At 35.3% G+C, this 12,563-nt stretch overlaps 2 protein-coding genes across 2 annotated transcripts; one reads left to right on the forward strand and one right to left on the reverse strand.

Annotated features, from left to right (window-relative positions):
• Window positions 1–1,809: 1,809 nt before the first annotated feature.
• On the forward strand, window positions 1,810–3,952 carry LOC105367389 (nucleolar protein 9). The gene is made up of 2 exons (XM_011506084.1): window positions 1,810–2,146; window positions 2,251–3,952. The coding sequence occupies exons 1-2, from the start codon at window positions 1,895–1,897 to the stop codon at window positions 3,778–3,780; spliced, it is 1,782 nt and encodes a 593-aa protein (XP_011504386.1). The 5' UTR covers window positions 1,810–1,894; the 3' UTR covers window positions 3,781–3,952.
• A 3,668-nt stretch (window positions 3,953–7,620) lies between these two features.
• On the reverse strand, window positions 7,621–10,909 carry LOC105367658 (protein CBFA2T3-like). Its single transcript, XM_011506426.1, has 4 exons — window positions 10,774–10,909; window positions 9,893–10,124; window positions 7,838–8,147; window positions 7,621–7,689 (listed from the first exon to the last, which is right to left on the reverse strand). The coding sequence occupies exons 1-4, from the start codon at window positions 10,907–10,909 to the stop codon at window positions 7,621–7,623; spliced, it is 747 nt and encodes a 248-aa protein (XP_011504728.1).
• Between the last annotated feature and the right edge of the window lie 1,654 nt (window positions 10,910–12,563).

Here is a 12,563-nt window from a genome sequence, read left to right on the forward strand (position 1 = left end):
AGCCCTATAAAAATGGGTTTTAATTCACAATTTATTATATTGTACAAAATAAATGTTGCAATGACGTATTGGTAATTGATACCGCGGCAGTGTTTCATGCGCAAAAAGAGAATGACGTAAAGCTTGTCGAATACGAAAAAGTAGTTTACACTAAACGTTTTATATCATTTGTCTAAAGTGATTTTACATTCATCTTATACAAATGAAGAAAATTCTCCCAACTGAAGAACTGACTAATGAACACTGGAGTAAGCTTTTGTTTGGGTGATTAAGTGAACCGCTACTTCAAAATATTTCGAAATTGTGTTTATTTTTGTTTTTATTTCGTAATTCTTAAGCCATTGTATTTGCAGTTAAAGAATGCTAGATTCTTATCACGTAACCGACTGAAAGTTTCGTGATTTATAAAATTTATTCATGATGCTCAAAAGAACCGAGATCCACGTTCTAGTTGCGTTGTAACTGAACTTTTATAATTATATATAGTGCATAAGTTTTAAGAAAAATTGATTTCCTATGTTCACTCTAATCGTACGAGATATTGTGACGGCTAGTGAGTTCCAAAGAAGCGCTTTTAGAAGGACAATTTTCTTAAGATATCTTGAGAATTTCTCTTCACAGGTACAATAATATTTCATTGATCTATATATTCATAATGCTCAAAAATTCGATAAATATAATTTTCTTAACTTTATTTACAATTTCGATTATCCGGTTTTACTTATATAAATAAAATCGTATGTTACTTATAAAAATGTTGAGCGAATGTACCATAAATTTGATTCAAGCATTATACTCATAAATTGAATGTAATGGGCAATGAAATAATCGTTATGAATTCATGTAAAAATGGCTCAAAATCGCTTGTTAACTCTATTTTCTATGTTAATCGAATGACGCAGTCTAAGGTGTCTGAGCGTTTTTTTTTTTTTTTTTTTTTGGTAATAATTCAACATTGTGTTAACGTCAGCAATATAGAATTCTAAAAGATAAGCATATCTTGAGAAAATATGTTTATTTTATTAATTGGCAATTGCAAAGTATTGCAATATAATTTTTAAATATTTTATACAATATATTAATAAAAATATTCTCAAGAAGATTGTCCTTTAGAAGAGAGTTCTTCTGCCTTTTTGTAATAAACATTATAATTGCGTTACAATAAGAGGATAATTGTGAGTTTCCTATAAGTAAATAGTGTTTCAGAGCTGAGCAAATCGATGTTGCTCAATAAAAGTGATACATAATTGTACATTGGAAGCCTGATAAGCAATAAACTAGTTATGATTTAAAACAAAAATATAATAACTTAATTTCAGTTTCTGTGATTACTATATATATATATATTTTTTTCCACTTTTAAAACTATTTAAAATAAAACAATTCCTTTATCAATTGAAAATCATTATCTTCAAAATTAATTTAAGAATTTTAAGAAAAAGATTTTAAAATATTTTATATGAAAAATGTATATTTCGAATCTAAGTTTATCTATAAAATTATTTATTATATCAGTGCATAAATTTCATAAAAGGAAATTAGTTAACTATTTTATACACTTGATTTGTAATTATTTTATGATTATTAATTTAATATGTATTATATTAGGGGTTTACGATAATTCTAACAAGATCTCGTTCCTTAGCTTAAAGTAATTAAGTAAAATTTGTATATAAGTTGAATACTTGAATAAAATATTTGAAATTTCTTTATTGTCTATGATTCAAGACGTATTTTATTACCACAATACTGCATTACTTCTGTTGGTAAAACAGTTTCATTTGGAACACGTGTTGAAATGTCTAACGTTCGACTAGGTATTGCTGATTTTAAGGTTATGTTGTCAAAGATTGTTTACAACTGTTTTTATACTTGATATTTTCGTTTATTAATTATGGAAAGTCAAAATGAAAATTCACATAAAAATATGAAGCGGAAAAAGAGAAGATCAGCAATGCAAATGGCAAAGAAATTTGCAAGACGTCGTAATTACGATGGTGAACTTGATACCGAAACTTATCAATATATGGTGCACGTTTTAGAGATAATTCGAAGTGAATTTCCAACAATGAGTGATAAACAAATTTTCGTAGACAATGTGTATCAACAAACCAATGGTAGAGAGATTGAATTTGCAAGGAATCAGGTACATAACTTCCTTCATGCGTTTTTCAAATTTACATTCAGCACAAGTCTGTTTGAAAAATTTAATTTTCCCTTACACCATGTATTATTATTTCTGTTACTTAGGTCGGCTCCAGAGTTCTTGATTCCTTAATTAAATATGCCGGTTTTGATACAATAGTTAGATTTGCCGAATCTTTTAACGAGGTGCTAAGACCATTCAACAGCGATAGATTTGCATCTCACGTTTTACAAAAGCTTATATGCGTTTGTGCGCACAGAGGCAACATAACAGATGCCGAAGATCATGCCGATACTGAGAAAGTCAAGCATTCGGAAGCTCTGAAGTACAATGAAATTGCTTTAAAGCTATGCAAATATTCGATAAATAATGTAGAGGAATTCATTTGGGACATGTACGCTAACCATGTTCTAAGAACTGCAATAGAATGTCTTGGGGGTCTAATTGACCTCAGTGAAAATAACGATAAAAAAAAATTCTGTCCCAATCTTCATACAAGAAGAAAAGTAATTAAAGAATATACAGACTTACTGATCGCTACTTGTCAACGCCTTTACGACTTACCACAGTTTCCAGAATTTAATCATGATAATTTGACTTCTGGTTTAGTACAGTCGACTTTGTACTCATTGAAAGGCATTGATTCGGACCTAAACAGTTGTATCATTAAAAAAATTTGTAACGATTGTTTCACTGGTAACGACGAAAACAAGTTATCAAATATCTTTCTTAACGAATGCTCAATGAGATTGTTAGAAGTTTGCCTATCTGTATCCGAACCAAAAGATTATACAATAATTTATGAGAGATTCTTTGAAAATCACTTAGGCGAATTGTCACTGATGAAGGGTGCCAATTTTAGCGTGCAAAGATTGTTCGAACATTGTCATACGAAAGAAATTATGGAAAAGATATTTGATGAGATTTCAGAACATTTAAAGGATATTCTTTTAAAAGGGCATACTGGTATTTTCTCTAGCTTAGCTAAAGCCTGCGGTAGACTTCGTGCAAAGCAAGGTTCTTTCATAAATATAATATGCAAGATTTTAAACTGTGAACAGAATGACAGGCAAACACATATTGTTTCGCTAGTTAGCACATTAAAAACTTACGAAGAATACCAAAACGAGGGTAAAACTAAATTACCCATAAATTTACACGGGAGTTTAACAGTTCAAGCGATGTTGAATTTCAACAAACCGATAAAGATAGTAAATTCGTTACTGGGGATAAGTGCTGAAGAGTTATCAGAATTGTTCGACGATCCGAAAGGTAGTAGAATTATGGATGCCTTTATGGACAGTGAGTATATCGGTGAAAAGAGTCGAGACAAACTTGCTAAGTGTCTTCAAGGCACATGGGCAAAACTTGCCTGCAGTACACATGGTTCGAGAAGTCTAGATAAAGTATGGGCTTGGGCTAAACAAAACCAAAAACTTATTATTATGGAAGAGTTAGCCGATATTGGTGAATCTCTTCGCTCAACTAACGCTGGACGAATAATATCAACAAAACTAAATGTTGCGTTATTTGCAAGGAATAAACAGGATTGGTTGCAGTCTCAAGGAAAAGAAGAAAAAACAAGAGCTCTTTTTGCAGACATAATTGGTAGTGCAAAGAAAGCAACTTTGTGAGCTTCTTTTTATTGAGATAATGTAAAATTGTTATAGAATATTACATATTGCTGTATCTTTTTCGACTATTGCAGCCTTTAACAACTTCAAGTTTTAAATAGCCAAGTTCTTATGTTATCGCAGCATTTTGTTTAATTATTTAATATATATGAAATTGTTAAAGTCCCTTTTGACACAATGATAATTATGTAAATGCAAAAATTATTTAATAATTATGATTTTCAAAGTGAAATGTATCAATTTTTTCAAGGTGAAAGATATACTTTATAAATACATTTTATTATATTCCGATGTACATCTTTAAAACATAAAACTTCTAATAGATTAGAGAAAGTACAATAATTGCTATAGTAAGAATCTTAATTTGAGCACAATTGTCCTAATGAAGATTGTTTGACAATTATAATTCTGTATTGCTCTATCGAATGACTAGACTTAACTATTTGATATAATTATTTTTCATTTGTCGATGTCATAGTTTATTGGTAAATCTACATCTTTTGAAAAATTATGTGTTTTCACTGGACGTATAATAGATATATTAATTTTTGGTGCAAGTTGCATAAATTATAAATTATTGTAATATACATATATATATATATATATATATATATATATAACATCTCTCGGTTTAATAATTAAATATGAATACATGAACAAAATATACTTATTCATTAATTTTCCAATACTTTCTCTATGCATGTACAATAAATTAATATTTATTTTTATTTTTTAATTCAATATCTCAATCGGTAAGTCGTTACTATCATCACTAAACTGCTTGATTTACTTGATCAATTAACTAATCAATAATTAGTTGCAATAAAAATCGTATTTATTGAAACTCGCCAAATAATAACAATGGTTTGTGTTAAATATTTCGTTGAAGAATTGACATTTTTAAATACAGTAAAACTTTTTTGAAATTATATCGATTTGAGAAATATTTTAATTTTGTTTTCATTGGCTGGAAAATAACATTTTGAGTTGTGGACAATAATTTATTATTGTCGTTGAATAGACAAATTTTGGGGAAAAAGTTTTATCTTCACAGTTTTCTAAGAAGGATTTAGAAATTTGATTGGTATTAATTGTAATTTAAAAATATTTTCCTTTTTCGAACGTAACATTTAATTAAATCATCAAACTTTATGTTAACAATATCTATATAATATTTATGTATCAATAGGTTTACAATAAATTATTATCTTAATTAATTGAACATGTAATTGCAGAACATTTAAATATAAAGTATTGCATGACAAAGTGGTTTTTTTTTTATTTATTTATTTATTTATTTATTTTTTTTTTTTTTGGAGGTGGGGCAATATTACTCTATTTTAAATAAGATTATGAAAGCATCCTTTTCGTTTCATAAATAATTAATTATTCAAAGCTTCGTGCAGATATATAATCTTAAAACCTTTAAAAATACATTGCAACTATACTTGGTGTAGGTAGTTTCACGTACACACAAATGTCGAGACCAGGAAAGTTCGACTAAAATTTAGATACGTTAATTATGTTAAATCTATAAATTGACTAGCATAGATCGATAAATTGGCGTTGACAAGTGAATAATAATTATCAACGTGTGCGTAAACTCTTATCTATATTATTGTGATTGAAAATTCTTTTTTACTTTATTAATATACAAGATTTCTGCTTAATATTGTTATTTACACTTTGTGTTATTAATGCAAATTAACTTTAATATAATAAGAGACAATTGAAAAATATGTACAATTTTCGTATAAATAATTATTTTTATGAAAAAATTACGAAAAAATGTCAATTTGTAATTTTCCGAGTAAATAAAAACAAATCATTATAATATTCATAAAAATTAACGAAATAATAATATAAGATTTTTGATATAATAGAATATTTGATGGAGAAGATGCAGTAGACGTTTGCAGAAATCGTTGCAAATTTTTATAAATTATCGTAAAATAAAATGTAAAAATTACTTACATTTAAAACGCAATTACATGTATTAGAAGTATATAAATAATTATACAGCACCAATTCATTAAGAGTTAATAAAGAACAAAGGTGGGTTTTGAAATTTTCTGATGTAAAAGGCGATTATATAATATTCATAATTTTCAAAAATAAATGAATATTTAAATTTGTATCTTTATAATAATATTTTAAGATTTACCTTTATCTATATATATATATATATATATATATATATATATATATATATATATATATAAAATATATAAAAAAAAAAAAAAAAAATTCAAATAAATAAAATGATTAGTACTTTATTATCTACCTTATTATTAAAGATTTAATCATTGAAAATTTTAATTCTTCCCGCTTGCTGTTTATAATCATTATTCGGAGACGTTAAATCTAAAGAAAAGAAGTCGTTGGAGACGACACTTAGAGCCACGGAAGATCATCTTTTTTTCCTGTCAAAAAATGCCGAAGCAAGTATAGCGCCGCAAAATAGATTTTTTTATTTTTGTTCTGTTGGCTATCTGTAGGACATGATAACCGTTAATTTTTAACTATCAGAGTTACGCAGATAAGTTTTTTTTTGACAAAATTTTTTAAGAAAATCGTCAGACAATTCTTTAAGTAATTATGGCATTGAAACATTTTGCAGACATTCGTAAGAGACATTTTTATGTATTCGTAGTATAAACTTTTTAACATATTTTGAAATAATATTTCGTTAATTGTTAAATAATATGAAGTTGTGAGATTGCATAAACAAGAATAAAAATATTCTGACGAAGCTGCGTAAATATGATGCGTGAATGACGAGATCGAAAAGTAAGTGGTGAAAGGAAACTCTCGGCGATCTGATGTTTGCGGGGCAAGTAAGTAAGGTGAGGTGCGGAGTAATTTGGAAAATCGGGAAAGCGGAAAAATTTCAAGACCCACTCTTGTTGGAGTGCATCGTCGGTTAACGCGAAATCTTGGCCGCGGGACTACACTTTTTACAGGGGCTCGGCTGCTATTTACACGGCCCCCGCGGCTCACTTGGCCACCGTCGCTGTGACCGTCGTGGCCGTCGGCACTCGGACGGGAGCCGTCGTTGGCTCGTGGTCGCTCGCTGTGCTGCTCGTCCTCGGAGGACTCGGGCTCGCCGAGCTCGGGTGTTCCTGCTGTTGCTGTTGCTGTTGATGTTGCTGCTGCTGCTGCTGCTGCTGTTGCTGTTGCTGTTGCTGCTGCTGCTGCTGCTGCTGCTGCTGTTGGGGCGCCAGGTTGTTGTTGCAGGTGGCGTGATGACCTCCGGCCTCCCAGTCGCGGTGCTGGCAGAAGGAGCCGCAGTAGCGCGCGATACCGCAACCCCCGCACGTCTCCAGGGCCACCCTGCCGCAATTCCAGCAGCTCTGCAAGTTTGTTTTTGCTCTTTGTACAGGTTTAAGGTGTCCGCGTATTCGCAGGTCTTTTTGCTTTGTAAGGGATTTTGCATTAATGTGGCGTTAAAGTGGCGAGATACGCAAGTTATTGTGACCGTGCTGCAAAGTACAGCAAGTATGTTAAATTATGAGGACACTCGATAAAATATTTTTATTTAGTGACTAATAGCTAATGATTCTCAATTTGTTTTCACCAAATGACAAATGGGACGATGTTTTATCATGACGTATCGATCTGTAAGACGACTTAATACAGTGATTGTACAGTTTGTGCAATGTGGCGTGGAGTAACGATTTATTTTAAGTTTTATTTTAAAGTTCGTTACCTCTCACGCCGGCATTGCAATTTCAAGATAAAAATGTCATCGATTCGATCGTTCAATCCATTGAGGCAGTATAAATGTAATTATTGTAAATCAATGATCAATAGCTTTTCACAAGAATTTCAAGAAATGACTTACACAGCACTCTCCTCCGTGGCTCGTGTAAATGCCATACAGATTTCCATGTCCTTTCCCCCCTCCTCCTAAGTTTTCAATCGTTTTTATTTACTGGGATTGATGAATTATAGAGTGCGTCGGGAGGGGTGGGGAGGGGAGGGTGGGTCGAAAGACGCTCGTAGAAAGTACGCTGAATTATTGTTTTTGACGCGTAACAAATTAACGTGAACTCACACTGACCACACTGCCGCTTTGAAGATGGGCGTCCTTGTCGAGGTCGTCGCCGCAGGAGGAGGTGGCCGTCGTGGCTGTGACTCGTGCCAGGAACGGACTCGGTCGGCCCCTCTGCTGCTGCTGGTTCATCGGCAAACTGTCCAGGTATCGTTGGCTTCGTAGTCGCTCGCTCGCCCGAGACTCCGCGACGGCGACGGCGACCGCGCGTTGCACCTCCGCAACCGCTGCTCTCTTAACCTCCTGCACAGCTTCCTCTACATAGGGCACCAAGATGCGGAATTTAAAAATGCTCGCGTCGTTAATATCTTGTCTATGGAATTGCGCCCACTCAGCTTTTTCCAATAGTAACATGGAGCTTTTAAGTATTTTTCACGCTGAGGAGGTTGGCCGAAATTTCAATTTCATTATTTAATCCGATAATTGTTTGAAATTTCAAAGACAGTGAATCCTTTGAAGACGAACGTTTAACGCTCGCTCCTTCGTAATAGCAGATAAGGGTAAAAATTTTTCAAAGAATCCTTCCAAAGATTCTTCTTTACATATAAGACCACGTAAAGGATAAATAATGGTATTATAATTAGCGTCTCTTAGTAAAGAAGAGACTTTACAAAAAATTATACTTAAATGTGTCTAGTAAAAGCTACGTTTTGCAGAAATTTTATTAGAAATGCATATAAGAGGGCGCAAATATATATATATAGTTATGGATTTATAGATGTAGGGCAACTAATGATTATTCATTTTGTCTTACTTGCAATGATTTATCATTATATTTTTAGGATTTATCGTTAAAAATGTTCACGTATCGATATTTATTATATAAGTTTTTGAAAATCCTCGTATGTACGTGTTAATAAAACATTCAATATTTAATTCGAGCAAAGCTCACTGGCCAGCCGCTTCGGTCGGCTAAGACGCTCGGATAAGTCGCTGTTTTATATTAAACGTAAACAATCGTAAATGAAGACGACACGGATGGCCGTGGGTCCGTTTTGAGTTCCGAGTTCGTAACTGCAATTTATGATAACCGGCAATTAACTGGTCTACCGTTATGTCGCATAATGCTTGTAAAAGTACACGGGCATCGGACCAATCGCTTTCAACATTGTCGAATAATTCACGAGTCAGGCAATTAAAGCACTTTAGTGTACCACGGATTAGTAATTGTCGGTTAAGAATTCACCGCTACTGATACCAACACTAGTTCGCAGCTCTTACATCGTTGAGCCAACATCGCCCGATAGACTTTTATAAACATATTTTAGCTTAACTAGTTTAACACAATTTCACACAGGTATATTGCGCGATAGAGTTTATAGAAATTTGTTCAGCCACAATGCGCATTTTTTCTCGGAATATATAATATTGGTGTTTATCTATTTCTTACGAGATAGTAATTTCCGATTATTCTAAAATAAAAAATCTCCTATTCCATTGGATCCACTTTCCAGATTGGCGCAAAAAGACTACAATTGATTGAGAATTTAAGCAACATTTGCTTCTTTCGTTATGAAATGTTCGTGAAACGTAGCTTTCTCACTTTTTATTGGAGCTTTTTTTTTCTTTTTTTTTCCTTTTATTTATTTATATTTATTCATTATTTTCTTTTATATTTTAAGTATCGACGTATTTATTTAATTATATTAGCAAAAGTCCATCATAAATATCATCATAAATGATAAAAAAAAATAATACATTCATCCCAATACTTGGATAAGTCGAACGGGAACGAGATAATTAAGAGAGCTTTTTCGTATTAATAAATAAATGCGCGTGTAAAGGACGTTTGAGGCTATCTTTCGTTAATATTTCGCCCAAACCAGTCTAGTAATTCCACTGAAAGCATCGAATTGGCTTTGCATAATAATATAATACGTACCGGCTTTTCTTTTAACCTCGGCGACACGATCTTCGGTAGCCCTGATCGTCTGGGCTACGATCTCTCCGGAGAGCCTCTTGAAGGTGCCGTCCCGATCGGTACTCGCGGTTTCCACCTGCTGCTGTTGCTGCTGCTGCTGCTGCTGCTGCTGTTGCTGCTGCTGCTGCTGCTGTTGCTGGTGCTGCTGCTGGGTCGCGGCCGTCGTTTGAGCCCCGTTGGCCAGAACAACCGGCGTCTGTAAAGCCGTAGGCGCCGTCGCCGGACTCGAACAGCCGCGCCTCTGGAGAATCGCCAGGGCGCGTTTCGTCTTCTCAACCATACCGAGAATGCAATTAAGCATCACGTGGATGTTGCGCCACTCGTCATCGAGACTCGCCGAGCCATTTTGCCCGGGTGCTCCACCAGAGGCTGAGGATGACACAGCGGTTGCTTTAATTTTTCACTTTGCCGCCGAGGGCTGTCAAAATCGATTTTCCCCCATCCCGAGATTTCTATTTTGGATTGCAACTTCACCAATTTCCATTATGGTCTCGCGCTTGGCATACGCGGATGTCCAATACACAAATTTTTTATTGACAACCAACGTTTAATTAAGCCGAAATTGCATGGGAGCGTGTATTTTATCAATGGGCCAAAGCGGATTGATACTAGCGAAAAATTACCGTCTCTTCGTTTTTCAGCCGTATTTCATTAAACAGCAAACGGAAAGACAAATGTAATAACGCATGTAAGCGCTTTCATCGTGCATTGCAATATAGAAGGCGCGAATGAGCCCCAGGATGTTGTGCTCGAAGGTGCAACCGTATAGAGATCATCTACACGGCCGTGCATCTCGTAACGAGTGCAACGTGAGTGATTGAGCTAACCGTTAAATGCAAATAAGCTTCACTTTGCATTAGCGCATATTAAGCGAATGTGGAAGAAAAGCAATGGAGACGACGGCCGATTTGGCTTTGGAAAGCGACGAGGGCCAGGAGGCTCTCCCGGTACCGCCGTGCAATCGCTAATAATTAGCGATTCGTTAAAGTTACGAGGAGAATATCCGCGCTAAGCTTACCCGTTGTCCCAACGTGGGCGATACTCGACGGCTGGTGTCCAAGGTGGGCCGAGGTCGATTGGGTCAGAGCCCCGTAGCCCCCCGGCTGTAGGGTAGCCGCTCCGTTGTTGGGCCCGTGGGGATGATGTCCGGGCATCGGTGGTGGCTGCGCATACCAGCAGTAGGACACCTCCGACGGGTGCTGCTGCTGATGCTGATGCTGTTGCTGATGCTGGTGCTGGTGCTGCTGCTGATGCTGCTGCTGGTGCTGGTGGTGGTGGGCGAGATGGTGGGGGTGATGGGGGTGGTGTTGCTGGTGTGCCGCCCAGAGGCTCGAGGAGCGTTTCACGTAAGGAGCGCCCTCGTCGAAAACAGTCCCGTTCTCGTAATACCTGCGACCGCCCGCCCATCCATCATCGAGATGCCTTATTAGATCGCTTTAAATTTCAATGGCAGAAGTCGCTCCAGCGACTTCTTAACGCGCGATTTCAAGCCACATGCTCGGGTTTTTCAATAACAATACTGTTACGGATTGAAACAGTTGAAAGCGAAATAGAAAAGTGGGAGAGGTATTGAGCTCACGGACAGTTGTTTATAAACACTAGCCAACAAACTCGAGAAATATTTCTACGCCGAAAACTCGAATATGCGTTTATAATTCCGAAAATTAATGCCAATGAACCTTCAAGGCTATGCCCTATTGACGTCACGACAATTATCGGCATAGCAACAGACACGGGATCGCTACCGTCGCCGAAAAAACGAGTGCGATAATATTTAAGGGCTGCGCTTGCCACGCGTAGCGAACAGTTTTTGTCTCAGTCTAGTCTAGTAACAATTACCCACATCATCATCATCATCATCATCATCGCAAGCGCACTATTCAGTCATCAAGCTTATCTCTACATTCATCACTCACTGTAGCGTGATACACGTACGTAATCCTCAACTAATAAGTAATTTAACAAGCCAATAGTGAAGCCACATTATCCGTATCCGTTAACCAAACTTAAACTAATAAAGCGCTAGTGCTAACATAATTCGAGAGTGAAAATATTGAAATCATACTCCATATATTAACGGATTACACCGACGAAGCAAGCAGAAGGCCCTTTTAGGAAGCTTCGGTACGCATACTACTACAGCGGCACTTCTCGGAAGGGAAGGAGTCACTCCTCGCATCACCGAGAGTATACACACTCTCATCAGCACGTAAACCAATCGAAGAAACTTTCCCAAATTATTTACTCACGCCATCATTCATACATTTTATGATAATTAACTATTTATTATATTATTACATTTAATAAATGAAAGACAAGAAACACTACTTGTAGTATTGAATAATTGCATTGCCCCTTCCATTTGCCAGCAGCAACACCTCCACCCACCATCAAAACGAGGTTTTTAATCTGATCCCAGACAAATACCAATTTCGCGAAGATGCTCGAAAATTATATTTCTCACCTACAGGAGGATTTAACGGACGGATGAGATGCGCAGCGAGCAATATGGTCGCGAGCATGAAGCATTGTCATAAATTTCTTCCGAGTCTCTTTATCGTGACTTTTATCAGATCAGATTTTGTATGCGAAGACTATGTGATGTATGTAGTGCAGCAATTGCTATGATATATATATATATATATATATATATATATATATATAAATTGATATGATATAAGGAACGTGTATCTTACGCTGTAAGTATCAATGCTCATTCATCGTTGCCACTTAATTATGATAAATTATTCGTGCGGACCGTGATTTTTATTATTATTATTATATCGTTGTTTGAAGATTTTGTGATAT

This window comes from Ceratosolen solmsi, unplaced genomic scaffold, assembly GCF_000503995.2.
Source record: "Ceratosolen solmsi marchali unplaced genomic scaffold, CerSol_1.0 scaffold7, whole genome shotgun sequence".
NCBI lineage: Eukaryota > Metazoa > Arthropoda > Insecta > Hymenoptera > Agaonidae > Ceratosolen > Ceratosolen solmsi.

Bases quoted from the DNA above. Each gene is read 5' to 3' on its own strand.
- LOC105367389 (XM_011506084.1), top strand. From the start codon at position 1,895: ATGGAAAGTCAAAATGAAAATTCACATAAAAATATGAAGCGGAAAAAG. The intron at 2,147-2,250 runs GTACATAACTTC...TCTGTTACTTAG, and splicing joins TTGAATTTGCAAGGAATCAG to GTCGGCTCCAGAGTTCTTGA.
- LOC105367658 (XM_011506426.1), bottom strand. From the start codon at position 10,909: ATGCCCGGACATCATCCCCACGGGCCCAACAACGGAGCGGCTACCCTA. The intron at 8,148-9,892 runs GCAACAGCAGCA...GCAATTCCATAG, and splicing joins GCGACCCAGCAGCAGCACCA to ACAAGATATTAACGACGCGA. The intron at 7,690-7,837 runs GTGAGTTCACGT...TTGAAAACTTAG, and splicing joins AAAGCGGCAGTGTGGTCAGT to GAGGAGGGGGGAAAGGACAT.